The 12956-nt window shown below is 43.9% G+C and overlaps 1 protein-coding gene across 1 annotated transcript; it reads right to left on the bottom strand.

The window, feature by feature from the left end:
- Positions 1-10821: 10821 nt before the first annotated feature.
- On the bottom strand, positions 10822-12543 carry LOC136502947 (probable fatty acid desaturase DES1). Its single transcript, XM_066498191.1, has 4 exons — positions 12209-12543; positions 11986-12075; positions 11552-11618; positions 10822-10932 (listed from the first exon to the last, which is right to left on the bottom strand). Exons 1-4 carry the CDS (start codon positions 12541-12543, stop codon positions 10822-10824), a joined length of 603 nt encoding a protein of 200 aa, XP_066354288.1.
- Positions 12544-12956: the final 413 nt, after the last annotated feature.

The following is a 12956-nucleotide window of genomic DNA, read 5'->3' as shown; positions in this document are numbered from 1 at the left end:
CATCTGCCGCACGACACCTAGTTCCGTCAAAGCTTAAACGTAATTATCATGCATGAACCCACAACATGTAACAATCTAGATTAAAATAATTCAGCCATTATGAGCATGTTATCTATTTGCAGAGGTAATATGACAGTAATGATCATTGAAGCACGAATAAAACCACAAGAGAGGGCCGAATAATATCAATCTAGGTTGGGCAGAAAGTGTGTTACAAATATATGAAATATTTAAAACATGCAACATAGGGTAACTTAATGAATCTATTTAGATTTTGCCGTATCTAATAGAGCCGATAACTGTCTTGCTTTCACTAAGCATATTGAGCAAACGCCTGCCGCACGGTATCTACTCAATAACAAAGCACAAGCAAAGACTTCTTGATTGTCAAGCAAAGATCCGCCGCACGATCATTGAAAACAAACAAGACTACTTGCATCACGTCTAAATCCACCGCATGATACTAAACATGATAACAAGGTTGTCGGAACTTACGGAGGTCGACGGATCGATGACTCCTCTCGAAGAACTCGACGACACGACAAAAGGACTCGAAAGTTGGCACAGGGCCGGTTGTATTGATTTGGTTGTGAACCCCTATTACAATGGTCGAGGGTCAATATTTATACCCTAGACAAAACACGAGTCCTAGAAGACTACGATTTACAAAGGAACTTCTAAACAAACTTGGAAACTTACGATTCCTTACCCTAAACTCCCAGAGTCCTTTATTATTACAACTTTCATCTTTTTGATTGGCCTTGCCTGCCATCTTCTATTTTCCCGAATGGAGTCACCGCCTTCTGGAGTAACCGACCGCACAAGCATTTAGCCGACCGCTTGTTTTGTTTGCCGAATACCCTTCTTCCCGCATGCGGGTCCACCTGTCATCCTCCAGAATCGACCAAAATCCAGTGTTAACAATATAGTACTTGTTAGGATAATTTATATGCATATACAGACATATAATGAGTTTAATAATAGATCGAAAGAATTATTACTTATAGGCAATAGCAGCTAATGATAACTTTGTCTAGAGAGGTCAGGTGGCATAGTTGATGAAATTCTTCAAAGTCAACATACATAACATCATCGCCACGGAACCAATGTTCGTCTCTAATTCTGATACCAACGTAGAAGTCTCCACCGGTAGACGCCTGCATGTACCACTTGTTTAGCAGGTACATTTGCGTCCCCAAATCACATAAGGCTTGAGGGTTGTATAGACTCTGGCCTAGTACAAATTTTTTCTTCCAAATATCAACCTCCGCCGCACTCTCAATGTTTCCATCACCAAACATCTGGTAAAGGTCGAGACCAGTCTCTTCAATAAATTCACCAAGGTGATCCAAATCGACATCCAGAGGTATATTTGCCTGATGCATTAATCCTAAATTCGAACCATATTCATTACCAACAACTAGCGGGGGGACTGATTGGTGCGATTGTTGTCTGAGTTGTGCAACTCCTTTCCCTGTCCGCTTCTTTTTCTGTGCCGCCTCAATTGACATGGTGAGTGTGCGGTCATAGTCCGTTAACATTGATTTGGACGGCTTACGAGATTCCCGTTGTTGTTGCTGGTAAGAAGCCACCTTTTTTCTTAGAATATTTGGAGCTACGAAGAAGTACGGTTTCTACGGGTTTTTCCTTGCTTCTTGATCCTTTTTAAGTTTATCATAGAATCTGGACATATCTTTTTTATATGCATCAGTTACTTCTTCCTTCTCTTCAGATATTATTTTGGGAATAGCCCTTGGTTTCACGGTGGCTTTCTTTGCCGGCGGGGACTGGTTCTTCATTTGCGGGGCTGGCCTCTTGCTAGTACTTGGCTTCTTGGTAGGCGGGGTGGGGGAGGCGTTGGAGACCTCCTTGGAGGTGGTGGCAGCGGCGTTGGAGACCTCCTTGGAGGTGGCGGCTGCGGCGTTGGAGACCTCCTTGGAGATGGTGTGGATGCAGCCTCGCCTTCCAACACATTGTCATCGTATAGAGCACTGTGATGATCTGGCGATTGAACAATTGGATTTAGGTTGGGGGAGGATCTGCTACAAAAAAAGGAATGACATATTATTATGAGCAGATTGTTAATTATTTAAGCCAATATAAATTAATGATGTAGTATTTTCATCCGCACCTATGGTGAGGTAGTTCAGGAGGAGGTGGAGGCGACATCCCGGGAATGATGATGTAGCGCTTGCGCCATAGAATGAATGTCTTCTCTGCTTCTCCTAGAGTCTTCTCGCCATCACCTCCAGGAATGTCAAGAGGCAAATCACTAAAACCTTTTTCAGCTTTATCTACCAAGATGGTAGCATATCCTTCTTGGATTATATTCCCATGAATCCTTGGTGTCTTGGTTTGGTTGATAGGATTAATAAGACCGATAGCCACCTTGATTGTGGAATTCCCCTTCGGAATGTGTAGCTCACACAATGTACAAGATTCAGTGACGTCATCCACAGGGAAGCACAGTCCTATGTCCCCTTGATTTGGTATCTCCGTGGAAGCGCAACTGCTTTTCAACCGAACAGATTGGCTAATGTTGATTCCTGGCTCTGATGCCTGCTTGCTTGGACTCACTGCTATTTGCACTTGCCTTCTGATTTCCTCCTGCATTCTCACTTCAAGGTTTTTTTCCCGCTCCTGTGCTTCACGCACCGCTTCCTCCAACCTCTGGAGCCGCTGTGCCTCTTCTTCCTTCTTTCTCTGGAGGCTTCTGTAGGAAGGTCTGTCCTGAGGGAATCCATGCTCCCACGAGACACTTCCTTTGCCTCTAGTTTGGCCACCGTGTTCAATAGTCCCAATGGCGTATGTCAGTTCATCCTTCTCTCTGTTGGGCCTGAACGCACCACTAGCAGTAGCTCTCTGAGCATAAAACAATCTTTCTGCTGCTTCTTGCAGTCTTGCGCCATAAACGCACTTCCCTGTCTCCTGGTCTAGTGTTCCCCCATGAGCGAAAAACCAATTCTTTGCACGCTCTCCCCACTCGAGTGATTCTGGTGTGATACCCTTGGCAAGAAGGTCTGCTTCCATTTTGTTTCACTTCTTAATGGCAGTCGGGTAGCCACCTGATCCCAAGTTATGGTGGTATGTCTTCTGTTGGGCATTACGTTGGTTCTTTATCACCCGACTCACACCCTCTTCCGACGTCTTATACTATACAAACTCATCCCAATAGGGCCTCTGCTTTGAGATCGGGTCTGGGACAGTGAAATCTGGTGCTATGTTCTTCTTGACATACGTCGTATATAGGTGTTTCTTCCAAGTCTGAAACTGGGTGGCCATCTTCTTCATTGCCCAATCCCTAACTCGCTCCTTCAATTCATCACTATCTATTATATCATCATAATCATCTGTTTGGAGCGTGAAATGTACCAAGACATCTTTCCAAATTAACGTCTTGTCACGATTGGAGACAAAACTAATATGAGGAGCATTGGTCTTCTTCTTCCATTCGCGGGTACTGATCGAGAGCCGGTCCCGTACAAGGTAACCACAGTGGTGCACGAATTTCGTTTTATTTGGCCCCCCGGTTCGCCTGTATCCACATTGAACTCCGGGATGATGAAGCGGCCCTCCAATGGCTTTTTGGGACCTCGAACATTTTTACTCTTCGTTGTAGTTGTTGATGTCGATCCAAAGGGCTACAAAACATAAACATTATTTTTAATGTCATGAGCACACATAAGACATATGATAATATATATAGCTAATAATAAAAAATATATACTTGGCCAATATCTTGTTGCTCATTTTGTTCAAGAGCTAAGTACTGACTCCCGTCATCTGCATCCTCTTGCACGTTATTTTTAGCACCATCATCGCCGGCAACTTTAGTGCCAGTGTTGATCAAATTCATCATCAACTCCTCCTCATCCATGTTTCTCGGGTCAGCCATCTAGCTTCAAAAAACAAAACCAATATATAGTACGTCAAATCTTTGCTTACATGCATAAAATCTATGAACAATATGCATTATTAAATCTTGCCCCTCGGTCACGGACACAATTCGCCACACTAGGGCGAACTGCGTCGGTACTAGGGCGAATTAGGGCTATACATAAACGGTCGAGGGCGAATTGCGTCGGTGACTAGGGCGAACCACGTCGGTGACATCAACAATGCGGTTCACCCTAGTCACCGACGCAATTCGCCCTAGTGTGATTGTTTAGCGTTAACGATAACGATAATACGAATGTTGATCGACTAGGCCGTGAGAGAGGGCGGTGTGACTTGAGTGCCGGTGCTCCACTCTGCCGTATATATGTTTGTACACATGGGTGAATGAGGGCGGCGGTGCTCCGCCGTATAAACCCTAAACCCTAGGGCGAACGAGGGCGGCGGTGCTCCGCCGTATAAACCCTAAACCCTAGGGCGAACGAGGGCGGTGGTGCTCCGCCGTATACATAGAAACGCATGGCGCTTATATACCAGGGGCCGTATACATATGCTAGCCACCAGCCGGGAGTACTCGGTCGAAATGGTTCACTAATTTGTATAATGTTGGTAAGCCGGAATAATTCCCAGCTCCATTCCTGACTAATTGAAGGGGCCCTAACTTGTGGTCCAACTATCCAGTATTCCATGCCATTACACCCCAACTGTACATTGTTGTACCAGTTATGTACTGTAACAATATATAATAACTCAAGCAGCCCAGCTGGGTCACATAAGAGAACTCCGATTCCATTTCGCTAGCTCTTTAAGTAGATGCCACGCATTTTGAGATGCCATCGAACTACCTTCCATTTTAAATTGCAACAAACTTCCACCTTTGATCTTTCCATTTATAAAATAAAATTTTAACAACACACATACACGTACGAATTAATTAGCCATGAAACTTATACCTAGGATCGATGTCAGATCTGCAGCTAGCTAGCTAAGCACCCCTTCCCCTAATTGTTCAAGATCGCCCGACATCAGCGCCGCCACCGCATTGTTCAAGATCGCCAAATCATGAACAAACTTACGAACCACCAAGCACGCACATACGACGGTCGCAGAGAATCATTGACATCATAGAACGTATGTACGTACCTCGGGAATGGAGGAGAGGAAGCCGCGCGTGTTGGCGGCCTTGTCGTCGCGCCGTATCAACGCGCTGGAGGGTACGGTGTGGCCCACACGTCAGGCCGGGGTGGGCAGCAGCTGGCGCCGCGAGGTCGTTGGCGCGTGGGGTGGCGTGGGGACCGCGGACGCGCGCGAGGCGGTGGCAACGACCGGCATCGGGCGGGGTGGCGGCGGCGTCCTCGGTGTGGCGGGCCGGGTGGCGTGGGCGTAGGGGGAGAGGAATCGGCGAAGAACACAATGAAGAAGATGGCACTGGTATATATATGCCACACCCCTTTACTCCCGGTGCCATCCCCCCACCGGGAGTAAAGGTCCTTTACTCCCGGTGCGTGTTACCAACCAAGAGTAAAGGTATACCTTTACTCCCGGTTGGTAACACGCACCGGGAGCAAAGGTTTTTTTGGCGGGCCATGAAACTGCAGCCCACCTTTACTCCCGGGTGGGCTTCCCACCCGGGAGTAAAGGTGGGCTGCAGTTTCATTTCCCGCCTGTTTAAGCAAATTTTTTAATAGAAATGCAATAGTCTTGTTAAATACATAGTAAATTAAATAAAAGGCATAAAATTATTTTGTTAAAAATATGGATTTTCTTTCTTTATTGCACATAGGAAAAATCTATAACCTAATTTTTTTAATTTTTTGTTATAATTATAAAACATAATGTAACTAATATTTATTATTTCGTTAATGCAAAAATGTAGTGTTTAATTAAAATTATTAAAACTATTGGTTTTGGACAGGAAATTTGTTTTCACATCATTTTAACGTTAATATTTTAATTTTTCATCACTCAATATCCTAATTTAACTTTTCGAGAGAGAAATCCCACCAAATCAAACAATGATTTAATTTGAAACACGACATAATAAACATTTGAATTCACAATTATTACATAATATCTCAAACACACACTACATTAAATCACTATATCATCAAGTGGGCACAGCAGTGAACTTCTTCTTTACGTATGTCCCTTGGTTATGATCGCGTCGTAACCATGGAGTGTCCTCATCATTTACCAAGATGCTAAGGTCTTTGTTCACTTTGAAGGGCGGAATTCGGTCATCCTTTTCATAATCTTCTGACATGTCCAACTTGTCCTCAATTCCCACGATGACTCTTTTCCCTGAAAGAACTATGTGGCGCTTTGGCTCTTTGGTTGAGTCATTATCGTTTTTCCCTCTTTTTGGTTTGGTAGACATATCATTGACATAGAACACATGATTCACATCCTTGGCAAGGACGAATAGTTCGTCTTTGTACCCAATATTACTAAGGTCTACTGTTGTCATTCCATACTCGTTGTCTACTGTTACCCCGCCTCCAGTCACCTTGACCCATTAGCACTTGAACAATGGGATCTTCAAAGTAGGTGCATATTCTAGTTCCCATATTTCATCTATGCGTCCATAATATGTCTGCTTATTCCCATTCGGGTCTGTGGCATCTATGCGAACACTACTATTTTAGTTGGTACTCCTTTTATCTTGGGCTACTGTGTAGAATATGTTCCCATTTATCTCGTACCCTTTGTATGTGACGATATACCATGATGGTTGCATAGCCAATAAATACAGTTGCTCATGGATGCTCTCATCACCTTGACATTTTTTTCGCAACCAACCGCCGAAAGTTTCCATGTGCTTACGCGTAATCCAAGCTTCAATCTTCCCTGGAAACTCGGATCGTAAGAGATCCTTGTGTGTCTCAATATACGGATCTACCAAAGAGGAGTTCTGTAGAACTGTGTAGTGCGCTTTATTGAAATAATCATCCTCCGTACCAATATATGTTTTCCTCCCTAGTGTCCCCTTTTCGCTTAGTCTCCCCTCATGTCTCGATTCAGGAACACCAATCGAGTCAAGGTCGGGAATAAAGTCAACACAGAACTCAATGACCTCTTCTGTTCCATAGCCCTTAGCGATGCTTCCTTCTGGGCGAGCATGGTTGTGAACATATTTCTTCAGGACTCCCATGAATCTCTCTATGGGGAACATGTTGTGTAGGAACACAGGACCGAGAATGAAAATCTCCTTGACTAGGTGAACTAGGAGGTGTGTCATGATATCAAAGAAGGAAGGAGGGAACACCAACTCAAAGCTGACGAGACATTGAACCACACCATTCTGTAGTTTAGCTAGATCAGTTGGATCAATTGCCTTCTGAGAAATTGCATTAAGGAATGCACATAGCTTCACGGTGGCTAGACGTACATTTGGAGGTAGAATTCCTCTTAATGCAACTGGAAGTAATTGCGTCATGAGAACATGACAGTCATGGGACTTTAAGTTACAAAATTTCTTCTCTGGCATATTTATAATACCCTTTATATTCGAGGAGAATCCAGATGGTACCTTGATGTTGTTTAAGCATTCAAATATGATTTCCTTCTCCTCTTTGCTTAGAGTGTAGCTGGCAGGATGTAGGTAATGGCGTCCATCATCTGTCTTCTCTGGATGCAGGTTGTCTCTTTCTCTCAAACAACGCAGGTCCTGTCGTGCTTCAAATGTGTCCTTATGCTTTCCATACACACCCATTACAACGTCGGTTTCTTCGTGCTTCGTCCAACAAATATAGTTTGGCATGAAACTTGACTTGAACAAGTGTGAATAAAGAGTCCTTGAGCAAGGATATTCCACCGTATTATTACATATGGCACATGGGCAGCACATGAAACCGTCACGTTTGTTTGCCTCGGCCGCACATAACAAAGAATGCACGCCGTCAATGAACTCTTGGGAGCGGCGATCAGCATTGTACATCCAATGCCGGCTCATCTGCATTACATGACATAAATACCATATTAAAACCTAGATCATAATTAATTATTTATACAACATGCGTGCCACCACAAAAGGTACAAATTTATGAAAGCATCGCTACAATGTAGACAATCCAAACTACCACTAAAAGAACTAAAGCTAAAATACATTTCAGGAGCACAAGGATTTCGCGACCAATCTCAACTAAAACAGATAGATCCCCCGATTGTGCAACATCTTTGGGCTTCTTTGGCTAGATCACTGCCTCATTAGCCGCCGTATCTGCCTGTTGTGCAAGATATTTTTGCATGAGTTCAACATACTCTTCTTCCCAGTAGAAGCCTGAACATCGTCCACTGCCATCCCACTGAAATTAAAACAAAAAATTAGAACTTTAATCACAATCATCATGAAAATAGGTATAAACTAACCATAATCATTAAATACGATAAAATAACTCACATTGCGATCCGGACACTTGTAGAAGATACGATCCTTGTTGGAACCCTCCTTCTTCACTCGGTACTCCATCACAATCTTCGTCTCATCACGACACTTGCCGCATGGAATGAGAGGGAGGCCCGGCCTAAGTCACTTTGGAAACCCATGAGAGGCCGAGGACCCGGAAGCAGTTGCCATCTACTCTCTATACTCATTTTTTAATACACTATAAATTTCTCATTTTATAAACAAATAAAATTAAGAAACTATAAAATTATCTATATCTCTAAACAATGATATTTTTAATGGTCATTGTGTTCTCGTCTTTTACTGCGGCAGGTAAGTAATTCACATGATATTTCCACAAATTAACAGAAGAATGGGAGTGTACACACATAACAATCGATTATCGTTTATATTTATATATATACTACGTTTGGGTACGGTGATTGACAGACTACTGCGACGATATCGGGACGTGTGAATAAATAACCATCCGTACTAGTTGACCTTGCTTACGTGATCATCTCGGCGAGCATTTCTCCACCGGACGGCACCATACTTGGCCACGGAAGAGCTCCGATTCTACGAGAAAGGGAACACGGTCTTCCACGACCGTTGCCGCTCTCCTTTGTAGAATCAAAGCTCCTCCTTGATGTCCGTTACCGCTCGGTAGAGAACATGCTTGCCGAAATGAACACGGTCCGCTAGTTCAACTAGCTACTTTAACCTTCCTTCATGTAAATATGCAAGCTTGAAGTGATTTTGAGCTCAAATTGCTTACAAATGAAAAAAACCACAATAAAGAACCATATATATATATAGTGAACAAAATGGGATAAGACAATGATGAAACATGAGAGTATGAAGTTGGTAACCTTTAGAACCGAAGAATCGACGGAGGAATCGAAGAAATCGATGGAGCAATCGAAGAATGGATGGAGAAAGAGCAAGAACACTGCTTAAATTTGAACTTAAGCTCTCGGACGGGATCGGGGAGGAAGAAGACGGCCAGCAGGATTTATAGCTCAAAAACATGTTTTAATAAATAACCATCCGTACTAGTTGACCTTGCTTACGTGATCATCTCAGTGAGCATTTCCCCACCGGACGGCACCGTACTTGGTCAAGGAAGAGCTCCGATTCTACGAGGAAGGGAACACGGTCTTCCACGACCGTTGCATCTCTCTCTCGTAGAATCAAAGCTCCTCCTTGATGTCCGTTACCGCTCGACAGAGAACATGCTCGCCGAGCTGAACACGGTCCGCAAGTTCAACTAGTACGGATTTTCTATAATTTTCTAACTATTTTCTAAGTTTTTCATTTCATAAAAAGTTAAAATAAAATATTTAGTCGCGGAGTCCATAGAAATGACCATATTTTGACCTAGCAACGCATTGTCAATTGTCATTGCGTTGCATTGCACCCTGGACCAGACTCCGGACAATAAAATACTATGGTCGATCGATGTCGTTCTTTGTCGTACAGTCGCACGGCGACGGCCGACGGACCCGTTCAACCACCAAATCTGTCAGGCCCGGCTGTTCGGGCGTATCGTCAAAAGAGAACGGATTTGCTTCCTATTGCACGGCCTTGCATTGCATCTGTCATACCAGTCGGAGGCACTAGCCCCTATACTCATTTTTTAATACACTATAAATTTCTCATTTTATAAACAAATAAAATTAAAAAACTCTAAAATTCTCTATATCTCTAAACAATGAAGTGTGCTATGCATGCTACAAATGAACGGTGAATGCTAGTTTTTAATAGCTACTTTAACCTACCTTCATGTAAATATGCAAGCTTGAAGTGATTTTGAGCTCAAATTGCTTACAAATGAAAAAAACCACAATAAAGAACCATATATATATATATAGTGAACAAAATGAGATAAGACAATGATGAAAAATAAGAGTATGAGATTGGTAACCTTTACAACTGAAGAATCGATAGAGGAATCAAAGAAATCGACGGAGGAATCGAAGAATGGATGGAGGAACAATGGATGGAGGAAGCAAGAACACTAGTGCAGTGAGCTTCAAAATGTGATGAGCTCGGGCTCGGGGAGGAAGAAGGAGACGGCCGGGATATAAAGGGGGGACCTTTAGTCCCGGTTGGTGGCTCCAACCGGGACTAAAGGTCCCTCCCAACGGCTACTGCGCCAGACAGAGGTGGCAGAGACCTTTAGTCCTGGTTGGAGCCACCAACCGGGAGTAAAAGTCTACCTTTAGTCCCGGTTGGTGGCTCCAACCGGGACTAAAGGTCCCTGCCACCTCTGTCTGGCGCAGTAGCCGTTGGGAGGGACCTTTAGTCCCGGTTGGAGCCACCAACCGGGACTAAATGTATCTCTAGTCCCGAGCGTAAAAAATGCCGGAACTAGAGCTCATTTTGGCCGAGGATCAAAGATCTGTTCTCTACTAGTGCCAACTATATAATTGGCGGTTTGTTTTCTTCATCAGTTGACATGGAGACTGAATTAACATTTGGAAAATTTTGATGAGAGATGCTCCATCTCCATGCATGCATTATATATTCTTATATTCAGATTATATTACACGTACGAGGTAGAGGGGGAATAAGAGCAGCGCCGGGAAGGGGGCCGTGAATCTTATCTTCTTTGCGCGTGGTTTCAGTTGCCGGTACTGCCCCTCCGTCAGCTGAATTGCATTTTTCAAGCAGCTCCGATTGAGTTTCAGAAAACACGTACTGGCATCATCTATTCAAACACAAATACTAGTATTTTATAGTACAATCATATATCTCACGCCAAAAGCAAAGAAGCTATTCGTTCCCCGCAAAGCAAAAAAAATTATGCTGAGATTTGGCAATACTGCGTGCTATATAGGCCTTGTTTAGTTCTTCCTCTTTAAAGTGTACTCTCTATCCCATCGGATGTTTGAACACATACATGGAGTATTAAATATAGACTAAAAAATAACTAATTGCACAGATTACGACTAATTTGCGAAACGAATTTTTTAAGCTTAATTAGACAATGATTTGACAATGTGGTGCTACAGTAAACATATGCTAATAATGGATTAATTAGGCTTAATAAATTTTTCTCGCAGATTACTGAGAACTTCTGTAATTTGTTTTATAATTACTATCCGCACACTCCCATGTGATACCCTGATGTGACATCCGATATGACACCCCTAAACTTTAGCCTCTGTGTTTAAACACCAGGATAGTTGCTCATTCATGGTATAAGATGGAAAGCTAGCACAATACGTACTATACTGATATAGATACAATAGAGATGTACTGACTGACCGGGCGCCATGACTCGTCCCTGTCGACGTGGGCGTGGTTCTGATGATGTATTCTGTGGCTGATCCTCCTGCTTGTGCATTATATCATTATTAAATATTATTACTATTATGCATGACGATGTTACATGAACCGTACGTACCATCAATAAGACCGACCAGCTAAGGCCTTGTTTGAATGCACGTGTATCTGCTTCAATTCATATATGTCGGAGTGGATTGGGATGAATAAGTGCATATCTAAACAAGACCTAAGCAGATATTAAACCTGCCTGCTAATGTCGATATATGTGCATGGCAACGGATTTCTTTATGTTTTATTACATTTAATTTACATGATGAGGTGTTGTATGTATACAGTAGGCGGCTGTGCTGAGGTGAATGAAGACAAGACAAGCAAAGCAGGGAGGAATCCATCGACCGAATTGCAGAACATACCATCCATGGTAGGGGATGAGGATGAAGGAGTGGGGGAGATGACCGACCACGCTGTTGAGCGTCCGGCTGTCCGAGAAGCTCCCGTGACCACTGCACCAATACACACATTACATATATATACACATGGTCATCGATCATCGTCGTCGTCGTACAACCAACAAAAGACGAAAGAAACACACGATGACTGGTCCTGGCCTTGAGGAGCAACGGACGGCGTACGTACCAGTCGTGTCCCAGGGCGAAGAGCGCCCAGAACATGGTCCCCTGTGCCGCCCAGTACAGCGGCCACACCGCCCAGCTGTCCGCCGCCGCGGCCGCCGCGCCCAGTGCCACCACCACCGCCACGTCCCGCGCCACGTACCATAGCGACCGCCTGGGGCTCTTGCGCCAGCAGTGCTCCGGCACCGCCGCGCGCACGTCGCCGATGCGGAACGGCGGCGGCTTCCCAGCGTCGAAGGCGTCCACCTGCCGGCTCTTGTCATCCTCAGTCGCCTTCGCCACCACCTCCTCAACGTGATGATCCGCCGGCAGCCACATCGTCATCCGCGTCGTCGCCATGGCTGGCGGTTTTTTTTTACGACGAAAAAAAAATTATATTAGATAATAGCTGAATACAACACCTTAAAAACACTCTGGATTACACTACAAATATTTCATCTAAATTGTACCCCGACGGTTGCGGTGAAGAAGGTTGCTGCTTTTGCGGTGGCGGCGTCGTTTGGGTCTGCGTCTGCGTCTGCGTCTACTTATAAGCTGCAGGAAGTTAGAGGAAAACCATCCATCCATTCCAATTCCATTTTTTTTAAAAGTACATTAGTATCCGAGCACAAAGCACGATCAGGTAGGCGGATTTCTTAATTGTTTATTTGTTCTTTTCATTTTTCCGTTACATAATAGCGTACTGTTTGTATTTTTTTTTCAGGTAGCACCAAGCACGAGCTTAATATTTTTCTTCTCAGCTGTTGTACCAT

This window comes from Miscanthus floridulus, chromosome 14 (assembly GCF_019320115.1).
Source record: "Miscanthus floridulus cultivar M001 chromosome 14, ASM1932011v1, whole genome shotgun sequence".
Taxonomy (NCBI): domain Eukaryota; kingdom Viridiplantae; phylum Streptophyta; class Magnoliopsida; order Poales; family Poaceae; genus Miscanthus; species Miscanthus floridulus.
The sequence above is the reverse complement of the archived record's forward strand: the minus strand, read 5'-3'. Positions and strand labels throughout refer to the sequence as shown.

What these genes read in the sequence shown, in the direction of transcription:
- LOC136502947 (XM_066498191.1), bottom strand. Translation starts at nt 12,543, where the DNA reads ATGGCGACGACGCGGATGACGATGTGGCTGCCGGCGGATCATCACGTT. An exon ending in CTCATCCCCTACCATGGATG is followed by an intron (nt 11,619 to 11,985) that starts GTATGTTCTGCA and finishes ATGCACAAGCAG; the next exon opens with GAGGATCAGCCACAGAATAC. An exon ending in GGGACGAGTCATGGCGCCCG is followed by an intron (nt 10,933 to 11,551) that starts GTCAGTCAGTAC and finishes AATGCAATTCAG; the next exon opens with CTGACGGAGGGGCAGTACCG.